Raw genomic sequence first — 25369 nt, 5'->3', positions numbered from 1 at the left:
TAATTTTAGCTATTCTAGTGGATGTGTAGTAACATCTCATTGTGATTTTAATTTGCATTTCCCTAATGACTAATGATGGTTGAGCATCTTTTCATGTGTCTTTTTGGCATCTGTATATCTTCTTTGGTGATGTATCTTTTCAAGTCGTTTGCCTTGTCTAAAGTATTTTAAGTGGGTGGTTTGTCTTACTATTTAGTCATAAGACTTGTATGACTCTAAATACAAGTCCTGTGTTGGATATATGCTTTGCAAATATTCTCTTACCTTAGTAGACTTGCCTTTTCATGTTTGTAATAGTGTCTTTTGAAAAGTAAACACTTTAAATTTTAATAGAGTTCTGAGTATTGACTTTCTCTTTCATAGTGCATACTTTTTGTGTCCTGTTTTTAAAATATTTACCAAGCCCAAGAGAAGTAAGATCTTTTCCTTATGTTTTCTTCTAGAAATTTTATAGCTTTAGTTCTTAGTTTTAGGCTGTGATCTATTTTGAGTTAATTTTTGTGTAAGAGGTAGGGATTGAGGTTCATTTTTTTTTGAATATGAATATCTGTTGTTCTGACATCATTTGTTGAAAAGGTAATCTTTTTTCCATTGAATTACCTTGGCACCAATACTGAAAACGAATTGACCATATATGTGACTATTTCTGAATTCTATTGTTTCATTGATTTGTATGTTTATCTTTACGCCTGTACCACACTGTCTTGATTACTATAACTATATAATATGTCTTGAAATCAGGTAGTATAAGTCCTCCAAGTTTGTTCTTTTTCAGAGTCGTTTTGATTATTCCAGGTCTTCTCTTTTCCATATAAATTCTATATATTGTGGTTGATTTTTGATAACTTTTTTCCATTTATTATTATGCAATTTTACCTAGTAACCATAGAGAGAGAACATGTTATAAAAGTGTGAATTGGGGGGTTGTAGCTGCTTATTTTTAATTATTTTGCAAAACTTGAACCTCCTGAAAACATTGCTTTAATGACAATGGAAGCCGAACTGACTAAAAGAGATTAGAAATATTTTGAAAAGTAGGGAAAGATATCTACAACACCCTAAGATTATAGATCTTTTTAAAGTATTTAGTTATTTTTAATACTTCTAAGTTTTAATTGTTTCTCTTTTCGAAGCACATTCTTTCATTGCAGAAAAATTTTAAAATAGGCAAACAAAAACATGTCCAACTGTAAGTTATTGTAAGTGTATACTTTCTACTTCTCATTTTTGTGCCAAAATATATACATGTATTTAATGAATGGTAGTATGGCATAGTGGTATGTGGAAGTTAATTCATTTTATGCATGTGAAGTGTTTAGAATGGTGCTTGGCAATAATAAATTCTTAATAAGCAATAGCTATCTTTTAATAAAACCATACAAACAAGCTGCTCTGTATTCTGCCTTTTTTATTATTTAACAAGGTACCATGCATGAACAGCTAACCATCCATGTCAATAGGTATATGTGTACGACAATTTTAATGTTAACTAATTACGATTACTGATTGTTGCAAAAGGACCACCTAACACAAACCTGCCATGTATTCCTCATTAATTAAATTGGGAACATAGAGCAGTGCTGTTCAGTACAGTAGCAAGTAGCCACATGTGACTATTTAAATTAAAATTTAATAAAATTAAAAGTTTTTTTCCTCATTTGTACTAAGCTCATTTCAGCCGCTCAGTAGTCACCAATGGTTCCCAAATTAGATAATGCAGTTATAGAACATTACTACCATCACAGAAAATTCTACTGGACAATGACAGTATAGTGCTTAAGGCAGCGTTGTGGTAATATAGAGAGCAGAAGCTGAGGCAGTGTACATGCATGCACATACAGTTTCTTTTGTTATGGGGCATGCAGTGTTCCAGTATACAAAAGAGTCCTGGGACAGTTGAGAAAGAAGCCAGGTGTCACTCAGCCACTCCCCTTTTGTAGAATTCAGACTTACAGTCTCTGGGCCTCAGTTTAAGGGAATGTTTACAAACATCACCCTTTTCCGGTTCTGAACCAATTTTGATTCAATTCTCAATTGTGCAGTTGAGAATTCCCTGCTTCTAGATTCCCAGGGTCCTGCAGAGCCCTCTCCTCATAGTAGTACACAGCATTGTATGGGTATTTTATGTTTTCTTTAACTCTTGCTTGGATGTTTGTTTACAGTGTTTTCAAACTTTCCTGTTAGAGAAATCAGAAAGCGTGCATGATTGGTTGAAGGTTGCGAACAACCCTGAGGAGCACCAACATTTTAACACATTCGAATTAGTAATTGGAAATAGCCTTTTCATCAATTTGTCATTTCAAACGTTGTCACTACAAAATTATTCTTGATGCTATCATTTTTTATTATTATCTATAGTCATATTAGAAACCAGCTTAATTTCCAGTCCATGTCTTTTTATATTACATATCTAGGCATTGAATTTCCATATTGCTATGTTGATTATATTTTGCTCTGGAAAATACAACAGCACAGTTTACAGCTTACTTATAATAATCACCATCCCTCCCCCACCTTCCTCTCCCACCCGGTGCTGTATTTTGTATGAGGAGCTAAAAAGAAAATAACATAAATTTAAACCGCTTGATAAAATATGGAATAAAAAACTAAGAGGAAGTGAAAATGAGGCACAATGAAAATTTTATCAGCACAAAAGAATTTGTTTCAACTTCTGGATGTTGTACAGATCTGAACTTCTGCTGTGTATAACTAAGGACATTCAGGATAAAAATCATTGATCTAGCTCATTAAAACACTATGTATCTTTTTAATCAGTGAAGAAAGCTACTCATTTAAAATCACTATTTACTAAGCTACTTAAACATAGTTTTAAACCAGTTGAAAAACCCAGAGTCTTAATGGTGAAATCTAAATATTATAGGTATTGATTTAGTTTAGAAATTAGTGTGGTATTTATATTTGTTATAGTGTTGCTTCTTATTTCTCTAGTTGTCTTCTTTGGTTTGGGGATTGGTTTTTTTAATATTATTGGTTTTTTAATATTACTGGTTTAAAAGACAACAACAATATTCTTTTGTATTTTGAAGGCGATTCTTGACTGTTTAAGCTTAATTTTTCAAGTGACTGTGCAAGCGTAATTAGTGTGGTTTTGATGGCAGTAATGATTTTTCAGTCCTTCGTAAATCTAAACATTTTGCTTTTTCTAGTTTTTTTAATTTGTATTTACAATTTTATCGAATTAAGCAACTAATAACCCAAATGAATTTTTAAACCTCCTTTCATTAAGAGACATATCAAAAAATGGGAATAGAACCTGAAATGTGAAAACTTTGATCTCTAAGAGAACAGATAGTTTTAAAAGGCTTAACCATATGTTTATACATAATGGAATTAGAAGGCTACCACTTTCAAAATCACTTGATGAAATGTAAATATTATTTGCCAGGATAACTATTTCCTGCATTAAAGGCATGCCATTAAGAAGTAATGAGTGTTCTGTTTTGAAGAATGTCTCGTTACTTTTATTAGTAAGTAAGCTATAGATTACTTGGAAGCTTCATGGAGTTCTTAGTGTTAGTTATTATTTTTACTTTTGCAAGGTGTAATGGCTACTCATAAAATATATTAAAATGCTTTGAGTGAAAAAGCCCATTTCTATATATAAACTACTATTTTCAACTCTTTTGTTCTTCTTAATATACTTGGGTTGGAGGGGGTAGTGAGAGTGCTATAATTTTTGATGCATAAAAATCTGTCTAGCGAATGCAAATTATTATGTGAGATCCTTTTCTTAGAGAATAATTTAAAAGCACTCAGGAATCTAACTACCTTTGTTTTCACTGAGAACTTTTAGAACAACTTTGCCTATTCCATGAGTATTCTTTTGCAGAAAAATAGCTTGTTTCATAGTATTAGAGGAATGAAGAGAGGAGTGAGGGTTATATTCTATTAATGTCTTTTTTCTTCTGTTGTATTTGTTTTACATCAACATTTAGTTACTTTTTTATCATGTGATTATTTCATATTCTTACAGACATTCTAAATAAAAGTAGCAAAGTAATTAGAAAATTTATTTTTAAATTAGTTCAGGACCCCTTCTTGCAAAGTATATCACGCCAACTTACTGAAATGCAGATCAAAAGCCAATAGAAAGTTTATTTTCTTCTTCCCAAAGTGAAAAATCAGAATTTCTTCTATTGCAAAATTATACTACAATACATAGCATCCTTAGAAGCAATCTAGTTTCCCTATAAACAAGGACCTAAAAATAAAAGGAAAAGTCAAGGTAACTATGATGCTCATCCCAAGTATTCTAATTACTTATTAAATTTCAGAAAAATCCTGCCACCATTAAGTGGTAAGATGGGAACTCACTAACCACAAATATTAGTATCATTTTGAAAAAATTACTTCTTTTTCTCCGGAATATGACATACATGTATTAAATATTAAAGGGTAGATTGTGTGGTCTTTCATAATTGCAAATTCCTTAAAATAAGTATTTTCCTTTAGTTCTCAAAGGCTATCTAATGAAATCTGCAAAATATTTAAAATTTTTGAAAGTTAATTATTGTCAATAAATAATAGGCCTCAGCTTCTAGAACTCCTTTATATTTTGTTTTTTGTTTGTTTCTTTGTTTTTCTTTTAAGCTCTTATCTTACAGCTATTGGGGTTGAATCTGTAAAAAGGAGTTTGACACATAGGTAAAAGTGTTGGCAGCTAATGACCTAGAAAAGATAGATGAAAAGGCTAGCCAACTTTAATTTTCTTCTACTATATTATCAAATCAAGTCAGAAAATTTTTCTCGGAGGGTGACTTGTAGCTGTATTGAGTATTTCTTAATGTTTTATTTGTGATTATCTCATCCTGAGCAAGGAGATTAGTAAGAAGTAAAATATCTGGCACATGGGGAATTTTCTGCAGCATATGTTTTTATATTATATTATATATATATTTTTTAGAAAAAGTCATTGACTATATTTAGCTTAAATATAGCCTATATTTAAATATAAGGTAAATATAGTCAATCCAGCACCAATTTCTATTGATTATTGATTTTATCTCCTGAATATTTCTTACATTTATCCATGTCCTCTCCATCTTCACCAGGACATCTGCCTAGTCTGAGCCTCCAATCATCTTTCACCTTGATTACTTTTATAGTATTCTAACTGGGGTACCAGCATCCAGTCTGCCCCCTCCAATTCTTTCTCCACAGATAATCAGAAAAGCAGCCTGGTCAGTTTCACTCCTTCCCTTCCTACTCCCATAACTCTGTCCTATGAAAAACAACAGCAATCAAAAAAAGCCACTCATAGTTTTCCAGGCTACTGTAAGGGGAGATAAGAATACAACTTCTGGAGGTGGCTAAAAGGCTGAGTAGTCTGTGCCTGCCCGTCTTATTTCCACTAGTCTCCAGTCTTCTCATCCTCTTTCCTCCAGTTGCACACTGCCTCTCTTCAATCTCTCCCATCCATTTTTCTCCCACATGCATGATCTATGCCTGTAACTGCTTCTGCCTATTACTCTCTTTTTTTTTCCTTCACCTGATTAATTCCCTTTCATCCTATAGATGTTAAGTCAAATGTCACTTTCTTACTAAAGGCTTTTCTGATTTCTCTGGTTAGGTCAAATTTTCCTGTTATAAATTGTTATAACACTGCATAGCTTATTCTCAGTAGCTTATCACAAGTAAAATTTTGTATTTTATGGCTTTTTAATTAATGTGTATTGCCTCTCAACCTTCACTACAATGTAAGCCCTATGAGATCAAGGGCTGTCTGCCTTTATCTTTCCTCACCATTGCATAGTGCATGGCATCATGCCTGGCACATTGCGATGAGGAGGAAGAGAATGATGCTGATGATCTTAGAAAACCTAATTGGTCCCTATTTTATGTCAGGCATTATTCTAAACATTTTATTGTATTAATCTGTTTCATTTTCATTATAACCCTATGATATGTATATACTGTGTTTTGGTTTTTTTTTAATTTATGGAGGAAACTAAGATTTGTAGTAGTAGAGATAATAAGTATCTGATAAATGCATGAATGAAAGATACTGAATGTGTTTTTATTGAGCATTCACGATATATTAGAGATAATGTATTGATAAATGAGACATGGCTATAAGAATACTTAGAAGTATTCATAAATTTGCTTATAGAAATATAGGTTTCAGTCCATGGTTATAGGACTACCCACTCTGCTTTGCTTTGGAGAAAATTAAGGTAGGAGTCCTCAGCTATTGCCTGTGAGACATAAAGAAGTGAAAAGCTGGCGTGTTCTGATGGGGAAGGCCTGGGAGGTGGAGGGAGAGAGGCAGGAGAGGAACACTATAAAAATCTGTAAGTCCTGATTGCAGAATGTTCAAGTTATATTCATTCCTCTTTGAATGATACTCTGAGATACAATTGTGCTCTTCCTGAAAAGATGAGGATACAGGCCACTTAGCTTCCTTAGCTTACTCCATAAGGAGCCATCAAGATCTCACCTTTCCTCAACAACATTCACCCTAAGTGAAGTAACATCTAGATACCAGAAACCTGGAGTATCACCCCCCGAGGCCACAGGGCAGGCAGTGGGGGTACCAGTGCCTTCTTTGTCCAGGACTCAGTGTAAATGGGCCTCTTTCTTGTATAAGCTTTCAGATTTTTCAATTTGCTAAATTTACGTTAACAGAGTAGGGAAGAGACCATTTCCCTGGCTAATTCACAAAATCCATTATGTGACAGTATCTTAAGCATAACTTTCTAAACCTAAATATCTATGTGGTAGAACACAAGTTGTGTAAATCCTGCTATTAAATGTAGAAGTATTTGTTCTACTTTTTTTTTTTTAACATCTCTATTGGGGTATAATTGCATTACTACTTTCTTATTAGGTAATGATAGTTACCACCAATATTGTGGAGTTAATAATTACTATCTTCTAAAATATATAATCCATCAACAGTTCTTGAGTATGTACCACGCAGCAGACCACTTGAAGACATTGTAGATACAATACCTGTCAAGAGAGTCACTGCCCCTGCCTTGTCTGTGCCTGTGGTTTATTAAGGGAGACAAATATTTAAGCAAACAATACAGTGTAATAGATGCTGACAGAGAAAATATGAGCACATATTTTCTATGTGTGAGATGCTGCAGAAGCCTATCAAAAGGAAATAGAGTATTATAGTTTAAAAAAAGCCTTCTAAACATTTCAGCTCAGGAGCTGAGAATGTAGAGAAAAATATGGATATGTGGTTTTGTTTTAATTTAATAATAATGGGATCATATTTATGTACATATGTGTATGTGTTTGTATAAAATGCATAATATTTTGCCTTTTCCCACTTAATATCAGTGCGTATAGATCTACATTATTGCCTTCTAAAGAACTTCATGCATGTCTGTCTGTCTGTATGTCTTTATTCTTGGGTAGAACTTTGGAAGTGAGATTGCTGGACCTAGGGTTTGTGCATTTAAAATTTTGATAGATCTTGCCAATTTGCCATCCAAAATGGATCCACTAGTTATACTTAATATCTCTGTTAAAGGGTGAGTTTATGCAAATTGATGATGTAAACCCAAACACTGAATACAAAAATAGACTCTTACTACAAGGGAAAAATGCAAAGTTTCATAAAGTAAGATGTTAAACATCACTAAAAATCAAATAAATGCTAAATTAAAATACAAAGCTGTTTCTCCATGATAAATTAGTACAGGTAATGAAAATGCCCCACACAGACAAAACTACACTGTAATTTCAGCTCTCAGCCATTGCAGATAGTGTGGTAAAATCTTTTTGGTGACTGATTTGCTTAAAAGAAATCTATATAGTATAGTGAAAAACAGTTTACTTAACTGAATAGAGAACGGATATTGGAGTCCTGGGGTCCTGGAAATTTGACAGATTTAGCCAGTTCTTCTTAACTCAAGTTGCAATGTCAGAATTACTTGGTCAGCATTTTCCTACTACACACACCAGTGTTCTTTTTTGGTAATAGACATCCTAACAGGTGTGAGGTGAAAGATCATTGTTGTTTTGATTTGCATTGCCTGATTATTAGTGATTTGAGCATCTTTTCAGGTATCAGGTGCGGGTTCATGGGAGCCTGCTGGTAGGTGCCGTGGATGCTGCCTGAGGCTGTGGGAGCCGCCCTGCCTTGGGCTGCTGGAGCTAGTAGGTGCTGGGGGTAAGCCGGGGGCCTGGGTTTGAGAGAGCCTGCAAGGGGACACCTAGGACCTTGGGGTTGGCCTGATCCTGGGACCGGCCAGCTCTGGGACTGAGGTGAAGTTGGGCACTCGCTTTACTTTCGTTCTCCAATGGGGAAGGTATCTCTCTCTGTGCCGGGTTGCCTGGGCTTAGAGGAGGAGCGATGCGGGTAATGTGATTCTATCTTTCCTACCTTCTTACTGTGTCTTTTCTTATTTCTGTGCTTTACCTACATGCCGTAATCTCTCACCTGGAATCCTTAGCTCTTGCGAAGCAATCTTTGTGTGCAGATAGTTCTTCAAATTAATGTTCCTAATTGGAGGGGATGAACACTAGAAATTCCCATGCTGCCATTTTGCTGACATAACTCCCAGTTTTTCTTTTTCAATTAGGTGTTAAGAAAGCTTAGAGCTGGGCTTTATATTTAATCATGGATATTATATTAGCTAATTCTTTGGGCATATTTGCTTTTCTCCTTATCACTTTTCTAAGCCTTGTTTGTATTGAATATGAGTTTCTGTTAAACCACTTCAGCACCAATAACAAATAATTGTTGTTTGCTCTTTTTCTGTGCTGTAAATTTGTTGGATTGTAGGAAGTGGAAGGGAATGGAGGAAAAAAATGCATAAAAATGTATAATTTCACTCGGTTCTGCACTGTAGTGATTTTCGTGCTATATGTGTAGCTTATATGTGTAGTTGTGGGCAGATTCAGTGGCAGTTGCTTGAACAAGTTTAACTGCCCCCTCATAGGTGACCTTTGCATTTCATAACATTGTATGAGAGTTTAGACCACATTTCACTTCTTTGCTGTGTTTTCACCTTTAAGTATAAGCTTCTAAATTTCTTGCCTTTATCTTTATGTTCTTAACCATAGACAAATGCCTGAAGACATTGAGTTGAGTGAGTTAATCACAAACTTTTATTGAGAAGTCCTTTCAATACCCATAAATTTTGATTAAATAGTACACATGTCCTGCCTTTTTAAAAAAATAAAATAGGATCCAAATAATGGAAGTAGGTTAACAATAAAGACAACTAATTTCCTTAGTTGCAGTCATTTAAAGCAGCTTATGTCCTGCCATAATTTCTTCATAAGATTTTAGAATCCTCCCTTCATCCGTCTCTTCTTCTTTTTTTTTTTTTTGTGGTACGCGGGCCTCTCACTGTTGTGGCCTCTCCCGTTGTGGAGCACAGGCTCCAGACGCGCAGGCTCAGCGGCCATGGCTCACGGGCCCACCCGCTCCGTGGCATGTGGGATCTTCCCGGACCGGGACACGAACCCGTGTCCCCTGCATTGGCAGGCGGACTCTCAACCACTGCGCCACCAGGGAAGCCCTGTCTCTTCTTTCTGATAATAGACCCCAGACAAACTTTTGATTAATTGTTCTTGAATTAGTAAAATCTCTTAGTATTGAATGCCTCGAATTAGTTTGAAGAAATGAAACTGGTATTATCTTGGTATTATCATTTTTGTGAAGAGCTGCAGAATACATTTTTTTTTAGCTCATCACATGTGAGGTTTTAAGTTTGGTATTACAATGTGATATTTAAAAGTGTTTCATTTTAGTAAGAAATCGATCCTCAAACTGAGCTCTTCACATGCAGTAGGAAAGAGGTGGTGACTATCAAATGTTCAAAGTCATAGGAGAGAGGATTTTTTTCCCCCACTTTTAAAGGGCGCATATACCAGTTTGATTTGAAAAACAAAACTGCTTTATAATAAACCAAGGAAACCCATTCACTATGAGCCCTATCCCAACTGTAAAGGATAGAATTTACAGCAGGGCAGGTTTCTACCACAAATTGTTCATATTCAAGAACTATGTTTTATGAGTGAGCAGAATAGGAGTCATTGTTAAGTTGTATCAGACCCTTGCTCTATGAGACTTTAATGGAACGAAATCCTGGGGTATTATGGACAGGCAGTTAGAATGATGAAAGCAAGGTCTTTATGACTATACACACTGCAATATAAACAATTTTTGTGTTTTTCTCTATTATGTGTAATTACTTAAGTTTTAGGGTAACCAAGCATTGTATTCTTTATACACTTATGTTGATGAGGCTAGAGTTCAGTATATAATGTTCTGAGATTGTTGGAAAGTGTTTTAAATCAACAAAAAGAACTGCAAAGATAATTCTACTACAATTATAAACACAATTCTACTACAGTTATAAACACAGAACAAAGTATTTTCTTAAATGTTCAATTTTGAATTATATACTACAAGAGCTTTTTCTCCCTTACCCCCAGCACTCCATGCTCTGTTCCTTCAAAAATATTAGGTTTTCATATTGAATTATATACTTTGTTTCTTTATTTAGTAAATCTTTACCTTTGAACTTTTAACTAAAAGTAGTATCATACAGATTTTTTTCCCCTAACATCAAAATGCCAAGGTACATGTCAGATTACAGTATCCTTTATGATTTTGCTTGACCATATCTGTACTTTCAACAAGAATATGCATAAGAATACATTTGTACTTGAAGATTTTCTGATTAACTTTTATATTTTCATTTTATAGTTGAAAGCTGTGGTCCTTGACATTAAATAAGTATAGCTAGATACTTCAGAAGACTTTGTGCTTTACATGTGTGAGTGTGCACTCAAGCGTGTGAATTGGTGGGAGAGGAGGGAACATAAAAAAGGTAGAAAAGGAGTAGTTGGAACTAACTGATTTGTTGTAGTGTCCCAAGGGGTAGGTATAATCTGCAAGCTGTCAGGTTCTATGACAGGGGCTGTTGCCATCAATCAGAGCTGACATTTGTATAGCAGAGGTTAGTATAACTGTAATTATATGTGTGTTTATGGAATTTAAACCATGTGACATTGTAGATTTTATCCTTAAATTAAAACATTCATATAATTTATAAGCTTGTTGGTTGAGTAAGTGTGGGATTATGTATTTTAAAAAGGAACATAGACTTCCTAAATCCTGCAAACTGTTGTGCGGTCTACATCTATAGCATTATAATGTGATTTGTAACAACTCCCGGCTGACTGTCTTCAACACAGAAAATGTATTAAGCAAGCATTTTTGAATATTGTCCTTTAGCCTAGTTAATAGATCCTTAACATTTTCAACTAAATGTACAATATTTCATCAATTGTAAGACATTTAAAAACTTTATTTGGTAGTCTTTTTTTAACTTCTTAGTGACACATAAAATGAAGGTGTGGCTTAAAATTAATAGCTCTTGAGATTTGATGAATTATAGTAATATACTCATGGATTTTAATGACTATATTTTGGTATTTTACCTTTCTGACTTTTAAAAAAGTCATTTATATAATGGGTTTAAACAATTAAAAATTTTTTCTATAGTCTGAATACCAAAAATTTCAAAATGAATTTTAAATATTATACAGGTAAGAAAGTCTACTTCCATTTTTAAAAATTTCTTGTATTCCATTAACATTTTAAATCTAGTTTTAATTTATAGCCATCTGCCTCAAAGAAGAGTACTGCTACAACAGTCAAAATGTTTTAAAAACAAATGTTTAAAATTCAGTAGGTTATCAGTGTGACTTGTATAACTTGAAATAGATATAACAGGATTTGTTAAACATAAAACAGACTGCTTTTAGACATCACAAACATTCTCTGTGTCTCAATGTTCATTGCAGCTCTATTTACAATAGCCAGGACATGGAAGCAACCTAAGTGTCCATCAACAGATGGATGGATAAAGAAGATGTGGCACATATATACAATGGAATATTACTCAGCCATAAAGAAAAATGAAATTGAGTTATTTGTAGTGAGGTGGATGGACCTAGAGTCTGTCATACAGAGTGAAGTAAGTCAGAAAGAGAAAAACAAATACCGTATGCTAACACATATATGGAATCTAAAAAAAAAAAAAAAGGTTCTGAAGAACCTAGAGGCAGGACAAGAATAAAGACACAGATGTAGAGAATGGACTTGAGGACACAGGGAGGGGGAAGGGTAAGCTGGGACGAAGTGAGAGAGTGGCATGGACATATATACACTACCAAATGTAAAATAGATAGCTAGTGGGAAGCAGCCACATAGCACAGGGAGATCAGCTCGGTGCTTTGTGACCACCTAGAGGGGTGGGATAGGGAGGGTGGTAGGGAGACGCAAGAGGGAGGAGATGTGGGGATATATGTATATGTATAGCTGATTCACTTTGTTATAAAGCAGAAATTAACACACCATTGTAAAGCACTTATACTCCAATAAAGATGTTAAAATAAATAAATAAATAAATTGTTTTTAAAAAATGTAAAATGCACAACTGAACATGTTCCTCTTGCACTCTTACAGGTATGTTGACAAGAGGCTTTGTGATCTCTTTAGTAATTCTTACCTTGAAATTCAAAGAATTCTATTTGGGACAAGTCTGTTAAAACTTGGATTCAAGCATGACATTCTTCTGTGAAACACCACCTTTCTGGTGTGTTTTGATAAAGGGTTGCTGTAGTGCCCAATTAGTGGATTATGCAAATAATTATAAAAAATTCAGCTCAAAAATTTTACTGTTTTTCTCCCCTCTTACCCTCCCCAAAGATGAATATATTTCACTTAGAGAAAAAAAGTATTTGAGTAGTCATGAAACAATCACAGAAAACTAAACGTTGTAAATTTACTGTTTACAGATGTAAGAAAAGTTTTTAATAATAAGGTGTAAGTGCTTATGGGATGTAGCAAAAGCAGTTTTAAGCTGGAAGTTTATAGTTATACATTAAGAAAAAAGAAAATTCACAAATAAACAACCTTACTCTACAGCTCAAGGAACTAGAAAAAGAAAACAAATTAAGCCCAAAATTAGCAGGACAGAAATAACAAAGATCAGAGCAGAAACAAATGAAGTAGAAACCAGAAAACAGAAGAAAAGATCAATGAAACTAAGAGGTGGTTTTTTTAAAGACAAAAAGCATTAGCGGACCCTTAGCCAGACTGACTAAGGAAAAGAAAGAGAAGACTGAACTAATTAAATAAAAGCAGAAATGAAAGAGGAGACATTACAAAAAATACAAAGGATCATAAGACATTACTGTGAATAATTATATACCAACAAATTGGATAACCTAGAGGAAATGGATAAATTTTTAGAAACATACAACCTACCAAGATTGAATGATGAAGAAATAGAAAATCTGAACAGGCTTAATACATCACTAATACATTAATACAATGAAAGATAAAAATCACATGATCCTCTTAATGGATGCAGAAAGATCAGTTGACAGTATTCAACATCCTTTCATCATAAAAACTCTTTACAAATTGGGTATAGAAAGAATGTTCTTCAAAATAATGAGGGCCATGTATGACAAACCTACAACTAACATCATACTCAACAGTGAAAGGCTGAAAGGTTTCCTGCTAAGATCAGGAACAAGACAAGGGTGCCCATTCTCACTACTCCTATTCAACATAGTACTGGAAGTCCTAGCCAGAGTAATTAAGCAAGGAAAAGAAATAAACGTCTTCTAAATCAGAAAGGAAGATGTAATATGGTCTCCGTTTGCAGATGATATGATCTTATATATAGGAAACCCTAAAGACTCCAGCAAAAAACTTTTACAACTAATAAACAACTTCAGTAAAGTTGTAGGATACAAAATCAGCATGCAGAAGTCAGTTGCATTTCTATACACTAACAGTGAACTATCTGAAAAAGAAATAAATAAAATAGTCCCATATACAATAGCATCAAAAACAATGACATGGGCTTCCCTGGTGGCGCAGTGGTTGAGAGTCCGCCTGCCGATGCAGGGGACACGGGTTCATGTCCCGGTCTGGGAAGATCCCACATGCCGCGGAGCGGCAGGGCCCGTGAGCCATGGCCGCTGAGCCTGCGCGTCCGGAGCCTGTGCTCCGCAACGGGAGAGGCCACAACAGTGAGAGGCCCGCGTACCGCAAAAAAAAAAAAAAAAAAAAAAATGACATACTTAGGGATAAATTTAACCAAGGAATTGAAAGATCTATACACCAAAAACTATAAGATGCTCTGGAAAGAAATTGAAAAAGACACAAATAAATGGAAAGATAGCTCATGTTCATGCATTGGAAGAGTTAATATTATGAAAATGTCCATAATATCAAAGCCATCTATGGATTCAATGCATCCCTATCAAAATTCTATTATCATTTTTCACAGAAATAGAAAAAAACGATTCTAAAATTGTTTTTAGAATTGGAACCACAAAAGACCCCAAATAGCCAAAGCAATCCTGAGAATGAACAAAGCTTGAAGGCATCACACTTCCTAATTTTAAACTATATTATAAAACTATATTAATCAAAAAGTATGGTACTGGCATAAAAACAGACACATAGACCAATGGAACAGAATAGAGAGCCCAGAAATTAACCCACACGTATACCATCAACTAATATTTGACAATTGAGCCCAAAGCACTCAATTGGGAAAGGATATTCTCTTTGATAAATGTATGGGGAAAAGTGGATAACCATATGCAAAAGAATGAAAATGGCCACCTATTTTATACTGCTTACAAAAAATTAACTTGAAATGGATTAAAGGCTTAAATGTAAGACCTGAAAGTATAAAAAATACTTGAAGAAAACAAGAGAAAAAGCTCCTTGACATTGGTCTTGGGAATGATTTTTGGATATGACGCCAAAAGCACATGCAACAAAAGCAAAAGTAAGCTTCTGCACACCAAAAGAAAAAGCAAAATACAAAGGCAACCTATAGAAGGGGAGAAACTATTTTGCAAACCATCTATCTGATAAAGGGTTAATATCCATACAACTCAATAGCAAAAAAAAAAAGAATTAAAAAATGGACAGAGGACTGGAATAGACATTTTTCCAAAGAAGACATACCAGGGGCCACCAAGTACATGAAAAGGTGCTCAACATCACTAATCATCAGGGAAATGCAAGTCATAATAACCACAATGAGATACCACCTTACAGCTGTTAGAATGAATGACTTGTTACCAGAAAGACAAAAGATGACAAATATTGGCGAGGATGTGGAGAAAAGAGAACTCTTGTGCACTGTTGGTGGGAATGTAAATTGGTACTGCCACTATGGAAAACAGTTTGAAGGTTTCCCATAAAGTTAAAAATAGAACTACCTTATGATCCAGCCATTCTACTTCAGGGTATATATCAGAAGGAAGTGAAATCGCTATCTTGAAGAGATATTTGCTCTCCCATGTTCTTTGCAGCATTATTCACAATAGCTAAGACATGGAGACAACCTCAGTGTTCGCCAAGAAATGAATGGATAAAGAAAATGTATATACATAGAGTGGAATGTTATTCAGCCATAAAGCGGTGGAAATTCAGCCTTCTCCTACAATATGGATGGACCTTGAGGTCATTATGCTAAGTGAAATAAGTCAGACAGAGAAAGACAAATACTGTATGTTCTCACTTATGTATGGAATATTAAAAAAAAAAACAACTCAAAGAAACAGAGTAGAATGGTGGTTGCCAGGAACTTAGGGGTGGGGGAAATGGGGAAATGTTGTTCAAAGTGTACAAACTTCCAGCTATAAGATCGATGTGTTCTGGGGATCTGATGTACAGCACGGCAAGTATAATTAACATTCCTGTGTTATGTACTTGAAAGTTGTTAAAGAGAGTAGACCTTAAATGTTATCACCACACACACACACACACACACACAGGCACACACACACACACATGGTAATATTATGTGAGGGAATGGAAGTGTTAACTAACCTCATAGTGGTAATCATTTTGCAATATATATGTGTATCAAATCATCACATTGTGCACCTTAAGTTTATATGTTACATGTCAGTAATAACTCAATAGAGCTGGACAAAGAGGAAGGAGAGATAAAGTGATTTCCCCTAGGTCACAGTGTATTAAAAGGCAAAAGATAATAATATTAATGTTTAAGTTAATTACCAGATGAGGTGGTTCTAGCAAGTCGTAGGTCCTTTGGTTTTGCTGTCAAATGGATGGAGCATTTTAAAATTGAATACACCAAATTGTTGGCACAGTAGTGGTGTATAGCATCTCAGCTCTGCCATTTTCCCAGTGGTCAGGCTAAAATTGGAACAGTTTGTAATAGTGATTTTCATACTCCTGAGGGAATAAGTACATGTATTGAGAGAAATTTGAGTTGACAGTAAAAATATTGACAGTTAACCCATGCCCTAATACAAGAGCAGATGGAAATGTCTTGCATGAGTTCCAATTCATTAAGCAAATGTGACACTTTATTTTCTAGCCATTTTCATTCAGGGGATTAGAGTAATGAAATGGTAATATAAATGAAGCCACTTCTCACTGTGCTGAAAGTAAGGTGTATAAAACAAAATGCTAAAATGGATTTTTAAGGTTTGGTAGTATAGTTTTCTGATATCTGAAAAATTTTACTTTACAATTTAATCATTACCACATTATTATCTTTGTAGTATACTTTGTAGCTTTCTTAACATTTATTAATAGTAAGCTTATTTTATATTTTAATGTGACATGAATTTACAGTTTAAGAGAATTACTGTTTTTGAAATCACATGGGCATATTTTTTAGGACTTTTAGTGAAAGGGTTGTTAGTAAGTGATCCCTGGGTATATTTATAATGATATATCTTGGGTTATTTTAAATTTGTCATTTTTCAAAGTAGAAGTTCTGTTTAAGTTATTGGAATATAAAAGATGTTAATTAAAGCATACTGAATGTTTCAACCCATTTTAGATCTTAAAATTCATTATACATCTGTTTATACTTAATTCCAAAGCATTTTTTTAAATGTAAAATTTGATGTGATCTCAACATTGCCATTTGACTTTAGCAAATTAACTAAGTAGCTTTGGATTTGTAGTATTTCACACCTTAGATATGAATGCCTTAATCTATTTCATTATAGTTTGCTAATTAATGTTACGTCGAAGTACAACAGCTAAATTTGTGGTTGATATAGTTCATTTCAAAATGATAGCAGTGATATCTCTAATAATGCAACAGGTTATATTGACAAACTTGGATTATGCATTTGTTAAGAATTATACATCATTTGCAATCTAAAAAAATAAGATTATCATCATTCCCATAAGCGACTTCAAAAACAGACCTGAGATAACACAACAAAAATGTTGAGAACAATCTGACCCCCTTAACCTCTTCACTCTTCAAAGCATAGTGAGTTTTTTTTGCTTTTTTTTTTTTTTTTTTTTTGCGGTACGCGGGCCGTTCACTGTTGTGGCCTCTCCCGTTGCGGAGCACAGGCTCCGGACGCGCAGGCTCAGCGGCCATGGCTCACGGGCCCAGCCGCTCCGTGGCATGTGGGATCTTCCCAGACCGGGGCACGAACCCGTGTCCCCTGCATCGGCAGGCGGACTCTCAACCACTGCGCCACCAGGGAAGCCCAGCATAGTGAGTTTTGATTGTCATCAGTCTCTATAAGCTGATATACTGGCTAAGAAAAGCTTTGGTTTTGATTTGTTACCTCATGTGTTCTTTGAGTTATATAAGGGCTTATTTCCTAGTTCAATATTACTGTAAGAAGGTTTATTAAACTTTTCTTTTTCTCTGCTATAGTATGCTTTTAGGGGACACAAACAATTCAATATGTAGAAAGCAAATAGACTTATTACCACAGCTCATGTCAAATGGTCTCTTCTAAGAACTTCACATAAGTACCCTGGGCTTACCTCCTGCTCTTAGTACCCTGGATCTCCAGTGACTCATTGTTTGTGTTGCTATTTTGTGCCAGTTATGCTGTAGTATATGTGTTGTTTTTTAATATAAACTTCTGCATATACTAGTTAATATTAAAGGGTAGTTTTTAAAAACTGTGTGTCAGTAGTAAAGCTTCCTCCAAATTTGGAAAAGTATAAACAGGTAACCATTCCTAGAGTGGATCCTTGGTTTCCTTTTCATTTCCTTTTAGTGCTTCATTCACTTATTTTTGTCCCTTTTCAAATAAAAGCCATTATCAGTACACACTTGTTTAGAAGATAGTGTCATTTGGTTTCTTACATTGTAAGACACATTTTAAGTAAGCCTGTGTATTTTGTACACTTCACACTACAATTTACAGACAGACTACCTTTACTGAGTTTTAATGAGTAACTGCTTAATATCATAACTTAAAGAGAAGTGACTATTGTCTACAGTGAGGCAGATATCATTCTGGGATATTTATAATACTTTATTTGATCTGTGTATAGGTGGTCAATCATATTTCTTTTTGAATAACACAGTGGAAGTTTAAATAATATGTGACCTCTTTCCCCTTTTTAATTTATCTTTTCTTGTCTTATAGATGCTTGTGACCACACCAGAAAAATGGGATGTAGTGACAAGAAAGAGTGTTGGGGACGTAGCTCTTTCCCAAATTGTAAAGCTTCTTATTCTTGATGAAGTTCATTTACTTCATGAAGATAGAGGACCAGTATTAGAAAGCATAGTGGCACGTACTTTACGTCAGGTAAGGGGAAGTTATTTGTAAGCTTACTTTGAGGGATAAGTTTTTAAACTTAAATGTAACATTCAAAGAAATATTAGTATGTATTGTTCATGGGGATAAAGATAATTTTCGTAGGGAGAAACCTTCAGCTATTTCATTTTTATGTTAAAAGTACCCTATTTTTCTTCCTCCCAGGTCTTATGTTATTGAAGTCTCTTTAAATTAACCAAAATAAATACAGGAAGACTTCGATTCTAAACCTGTGTTTTAAAGCTAAATATAACTTTGACTAAGCAGTATTAAAATATGGTAGAACATAGGAGAATTATTAATTGTTCATCCATTTCTCTCCATGCCTGACCTCTCCCCCCATTGAAAAAAATCTGGAAATGATTTATATTTTCCTTAATATACTAGATAAAATGAAATATCTCCTAATGTGCATAATCTTAATTGTTATTTTTAAAAAGGGACGTGTACTTGTTGTCTCTAGTTTTGGACCTTTGTGGTTACTCATAAATTGTCCAAATTAAAATTGGTAATTTCATCAATGATCTGTGATTGTTTTCTGTCACCCCTCTTTTCATTAAGTGAAAAGATATCTTAAAGTACCCATGACTATTAAAATGATGTTTGTTGGTAGATTGTGCATGTAAAGACAGTAGATGAACACTAGTTTTTTAACATAATCAAGAACTCTAATTCCTTGACTTCCCATCTGTTATTGTCTCTGATCTGTATTCTCCTGGCTTTATTTTCATTCTGAAATAACCAAGACTCCATGACCAGTTTTTTCTTTTGTCAATAGCCTTAACTTATTTATCCCCTGACTCCCTGGCAAAATTCCAATTGAACAGTCAATTGAACAATTGAACAGTATGTTTCCCTCCAGTCAGATTGCTAAACACTAGCTGAGATCACACAGGTGTGGTGGAGACTAAGGTCACTACACATTCGTAGACTCTGAATTCACCTGAATCGTCGGGATTTACCCCGTAACTTCGGAGCAGCTTTCCTTCTTTTTTCCAAGCTTCACCAGACTCCTCCCTCCTTCTTCCCCACCCTGTCGTGCCTCATTCTTAGAAGACAATACTTTTTACTGAGTGGAAACACAGGCCTTCATGGTCGAACTCCCTCAGTTTGCATCCAGAAAAAACCTCCCTGCCACCCAGCAAAAGCCTCAAACCCCTTCCCAGATCTATCCTCATCATTCCATCCCTCATCCTTTAGTTAGAGGTCCCCTGTCTCCTTGTCTTGGACTCCATTCCTTTCACTCTGTAAGTTATCCCTTTTCTTTTTCCTGGGTCTTTAACTTCTCCTTCTCTGTGAGCACTGTGCCTTCAGCTTTAAAGAATTGCAAAGTCCCACCCATCTTTATCAAAATGCCTCCCTCAAAGTATCCTGCTCCAATAACTTCTGCTTAGTAAAGCTGTTTTTACCACTCAGCTTCTGGAAATATTAATCTGTATTCAACAACTGTGGTCTGGTTATTGCTCCAGCATAGGTCATAAAAAGTTTTTTTGTTTTTTAACCAAGATATATCTCATTATTTCTTCAGAATTGAAACTCTTTTCTCTTGGACTCCATGATGCCACCCTTCCTTGATTTCCTTTACTTGATTTTTTTGTCACCTACTTAGTTGCTCTTTCTCAGGCTCCCTTGCTCTCTCCTTTTCTCACACTTGAAATGTTTACATTCTCCACGATGTTGGTTTGCAAATTGGCTTTGTACACAGAGGGCAAGGAGAGAACTGAAAAAAGAGGCAGACCACTCCAGATTGGTAGGTGACAGTTTTAATAAGCAAGGGAACTTACTTTTGAGGCTTGTCTTGGGCAACTGCAAGATCAGTCGACCTCTACACCTGCCTTAACTGTATGTAGAGGCCTTAACTGACTTCAGTCACATATACTGTCCAGATGGCCTCAACACCACATTGCTGTCTCAAGGCTGCATCCTCGGGGAAGCTTCTAGCTCAGGGAAGGCAAGCGGAATGCTTATTCCTAGGACAGCAAAGGGGGTGAGGATCCTCTGATTGACAAGGTCTAGCTTGCGGATTAATTGGCAGTCACATCCTCTCAGTGACCTTTTCCAACACAGGACTCTGGTCACTTGCCATCTTCTTTTTTTATTCTACATATTTACCCTGGGAAAATAACACTTCTATGCCTGTGTCACTTAAATCTCTGCATGTGGTCCAATCTCCCCGCTGACTTCTATTCCTCTCCAAACACAGTTGTATGTTTCTACTCTGATATCCCATAGACATCTCTTGCTTAAACACGTTAGAAACTCTGCCATCTTCCCTCCCTATTTATAAATGGCATGACAGTCCATTTGATTCTCAAGCCCACATTGAGTGTGTGGGAGCCACACTCAATTGTTCCTTCTTCCTTAACACTCACCCTCACCCCCAATGACTAGTTAGGTGTCAGTTCTTTTATATTTCATATCCTGAATAGCTCTCATCTAGAACTAGGTATGGGAATTTAATATGAAGGGAGTACAAAATTTGAGGAAGTCTATATTGCATTTTCAAATGTTTTAAAATAATGTGCTTTCATCTGGTAAATCCAACATAAAATTCTAGATGAATTAATGATTTAGCTATACCAAACAAAACTCAGTGCATTAAAGAAAATATGAAAGAGCATTTAAAAAATAACCTTGAGGTGGAGAAGCTCTAAGCAAAATGCAAAACTCCAAAGGTTACAAAGGAAACATGTAGCGCATTTGGATATGTAACTATTAATAACTTCTGACCAATAAAGATACCTCCAGAAAGTTCAAATGTAAGACAGAATAATATAAATTATTTGTAGCACATGAAATAAAGCTTAAATGTCCTTTATAATTAAAAGGCTATTGTAAACTAGTAAGAAATATGTTTTTTTAAAATTTGGAAAAAGCACTTTACAGTAGAAATAAAAATTCTGAAAATCATAGAAAAGATGCTTAAAAGGAATCCAAATCAACATGAGACATTTCTCTTACATAGATTGGCAAAGTGAAAAAAGAATGTAATTTGAAAATGCTCACTAAACTGTGTTTTTACTTCTTGAAATCTAACCTATGGAAATAATAGCACAGACACATAGATATAGTAACACCAGTATTCACTGACGCTTTCTTGTTAGTGTAAAATATGTTGGAAACAACCCAACTGTCCAACAAAAGAAGAAATGGTTTAATAAATTCCATTAATTCATAAAATAAAATGCCACTTTTCAGTCTTTAAAAAGAACGAGGTAGAGCTATATGAACCGGGTTTAAAAGATATCCATGTTATATTCTCATTGAAAAGGCACAATATACAGCACAATCCCATTTGTGTAAAGAAAAAAATGCAATATATTTATATTCTCATTCACTCATTTAGTGAACATTTATTAGCTACCTGCTATGTGCCGGCTACACAGTTCTAGGTGCAGTGGTTATAGTTACCAAATAAAGTTCTTGCTTACATTTAGATTTTTAAGGTGGGGTAGAGTAGGGTGCATAGATGTGGAAGCATATGCAACAAGCTGTAAAAGTGGTTTTATAGTAGGGATGGAATTAGAGGACTCTTTAGGACATGTTTGCTTTTTACCATATAAAAATATGTGCATGCACATGTACAGATGCACATACATAAAACACAAAGCATTGAAATATTCAAAGTAGACACACAAAAATCAGAGGTTTTAGCTAATACCCAACTTAAGAATAATGTCAATAATACATGTAGTTGTGAGACAAAGGTGAAGCATGGAGAAGTCTGCCACTGCCATCACTGTTCTCCTTTCTTGCCATGGTGGATATGCTCTGGCACAGATTTTACTTGTGAGGTCTCGAAAAGAAGCATGCAGGGCATCATTTACACAAAAGAGACCTATTTTGATCATGAGATTTTTTTTTTTTTTTTTTTTGCGGTACGTGGGCCTCTCACTGTTGTGGCCTCTCCTGTTGTGGAGCACAGGTTCTGGACGCGCAGGCTCAGTGGCCATGGCTCACGGGCCCAGCCGCTCCGCAGCACATGGGATCTTCCCAGACCTGGGCACGAACCCGTGTCCCCTGCATCAGCCACCAGGGAAGCCCTGTCATGAAATTAAAAAAAAATTTTTTTAACAGCTTTATCGAGGTAGAATTGATATACAAAACAGTGCATATGATTAGTGTATTAGGTAAAGTGAGATTAGTAGTTAACAGAAGGTACTGTTTCCCAAGGTGATACTTCCCGATCATGAGATGTTTTGATTTGATACCTTGATACGTACATAGCTTAGTGATCTTTTCAGGGATCCAGGCCACATAAGTCCATACATTCCTGGTTTGTTTGCATTGAGCCACCTAGAGAGACCATGTCCATCAGCTAAAAGCATTACAAAGATAAAGCTTTCCTGCAACTATAGAACATTAGAGGTCAAGTAAATACCATTAGTACATTTGCCAGGAGGTCTGTCATTAGCATGTTTACAAGGGGATTTGACCAGGGCATCTTTCTTTCTTGAGCATTCCCAGTTGAGAGAGAAAATAGATTGCAGGCCTGCTGCTGATGCTTTCTGTACATATGTACACAGACACACACACATTATGTACCATATGTACTTTGAAGGATTCGTTATAAATTTATAAATATTTTGTAAATTATGAATATGTAAAGTATAATTTTCTATATATAGTTTATAAACTGTGAAGTAAAATATATATTGTAGGTTTGTTTATTGCATATGTAGTACAATTATAAACATATCATATGTTAACATATGATATAGGAATATATAATACATTGTATGTAATATGGATATATAATATGTAAATATACATTAATTCATCCTACACATTGGCTTCTTCATAATATAGCCAAATTCCAATTGTATAGTTTATCACTTACTATGCTTATAAACCTTTGATGACTTGCTGTTTGTTATCTTAAGAAAAATGTTTAAATACTTTAACTGGACGTTAAACACTACTGAAGCCCTGACCTATTTATCCAATTTTAACTTTTCCATCATATTCCTTAGCTGATGTAGGTTCCAGCCACACAAAACCATTTATTCCTTCCCCACTTTTTTTCCAATGCCATTGGCCCTCTTTCAGAGGTAAAACTAATCTTACTTACGTCAGAGTGTATTGTTAGTTATGAGATGAAGGGTTGTAAATGCAAAATTATATATTATTGCTCCACACGTCCATCTGTTGAAAACTTACTATTCTTTTGAGTCTGCCAAATATCACTTCTTCTATGAAGTGTTTCCTAGTTTACCACTCAGAATGAATTACACCTTTTCTGTGTTCCCTCTGTACTCCCTTTCTTTGCACATTTTTAGCACTCATCACAGTCTTCCTTATAATTTCACAACTTAACTATAGGTAATTCTGTCTTTATATGTGTCTCTCACTAGATTTTAATCTCCTTAACAGAATGATCTATATGATTCTTCTCATATTTCCAGTGTATTAGTGCAGTGCTCATAAATATTTTTAGAAAAAACAAAGTTCCTTTTTGTTTGTTCCTTGTGGTTACCAGACATTCCCAGTAGATGGCAGTGCTTTACATGGCACTTCAACAATTTGTAACTAACATAGACACACCATTGGTAGCTATTCTAAAGCAGTGTAGATTCTGTTCAGTTTCTGAAGTTGCATGGTGGTATTAGGGACTAAATTCACAACATACTTGGCATGAGTGAAAGAAATTTGGAAAATAAAAAAGTATAATGAAGCCCTAATCTGTTATATTTAACAACATTGAACTAACATTAGTTGTCGTAACTAAATTTACTTTCAGTGAATAGACTTTGTCCAAACTTAGATTTTATGTGAGGGAAAACGCTATAAAAATTTACTGCCTAGTTTTTGGGCTAATAATAAAGAAGAAACTGTAAAATGTTAATTTTTTATAGCTTTCAACTATTAATATTTTCAGATAACTCTGTATAGTGTATAGAGTTTTGAGATGTGGTTTAAGACATAGACTTCCAACTTATCCATATTTTAAAGAATATATTTCTCATACAGCCTTATCTGTGTTGAGAATGATTTTTTTAGATTAAAAAATACAGTTGTTGTAAAATGGGGTTTTAGCAGAAAAATATCTCTAGTGTTTGCAAGATATCATGTATTTAACATCAAAAGTCCTTAAAAATATACTCAATAACTTTTGTGTTGAATGATTTTAAAACTAAAAATCACCTTTATATCCTTTCACATCACCACCAATAGGAAATAGAACTATGGTATAATTAAAATTATCATTCTAATTACTGTAAAGGATTCTAATCATAGCATGTAAAGGAGATTTCTTAAATAATAGGTAGGGTCATCAGTTCCCCTTATTTAGGGTTCTCTTGTTTGGGTTGGGTTTGGTTTGGTTTGGGAGCCATATGTATATCTCATAGGTAGTGTTTTTTTTTTTTTTTTTTTTTTATTAGTTTCTGCTTTATAACAAAGTGAATCAGTCATACGTATACATCTGTTCCCACATCCCCTCCCTCATGCATCTCCCTCCCTCCCACCCTCCCCATCCCACCCCTCCAGGCGGTCACAAAGCACCGAGCTGATCTCCCTGTGCTCTGCGGCTGCTTCCCACTATCTATCTACCTTACGTTTGGTAGTGTATATATGTTCATAGGTAGTGTTTTATTTAGTCCTCAAAGAAGCCCAGATAGAACCCATAACAGTGAGTAAGCAGATTCATTTTGTCCTACTTACAGAATGAGTTTGGAAGGCACAGGGCCTCTCTAAGTGCCTGTAAATAATATTTGTGTGAGGGAGTGAACTCAGGCCCTTGGACTTTCCCAGCCCATATATGCATTGTATA

The 25369-nt window shown here is 34.9% G+C and overlaps 1 protein-coding gene across 1 annotated transcript in view; it reads left to right on the top strand.

The window, feature by feature from the left end:
• ASCC3 (activating signal cointegrator 1 complex subunit 3) overlaps positions 1-25369 on the top strand; it is a gene marked incomplete at both ends in the record, with an annotated part of 318402 nt that overhangs the window by 94006 nt on the left and 199027 nt on the right. Inside the window, one exon of the mRNA XM_079716820.1 lies at positions 18424-18588. Coding sequence (XP_079572946.1) covers positions 18424-18588 — 165 coding nt within the window. The remainder of the gene's footprint in view (positions 1-18423; positions 18589-25369) is intronic.

This window comes from Hyperoodon ampullatus (assembly GCF_949752795.1).
Source record: "Hyperoodon ampullatus genome assembly, chromosome: 12".
In the NCBI taxonomy this organism is placed as follows: Eukaryota; Metazoa; Chordata; class Mammalia; order Artiodactyla; family Ziphiidae; genus Hyperoodon; species Hyperoodon ampullatus.
Note: the sequence above shows the minus strand (reverse complement) of the source record. Positions and strands in the feature narration are given on the sequence as shown.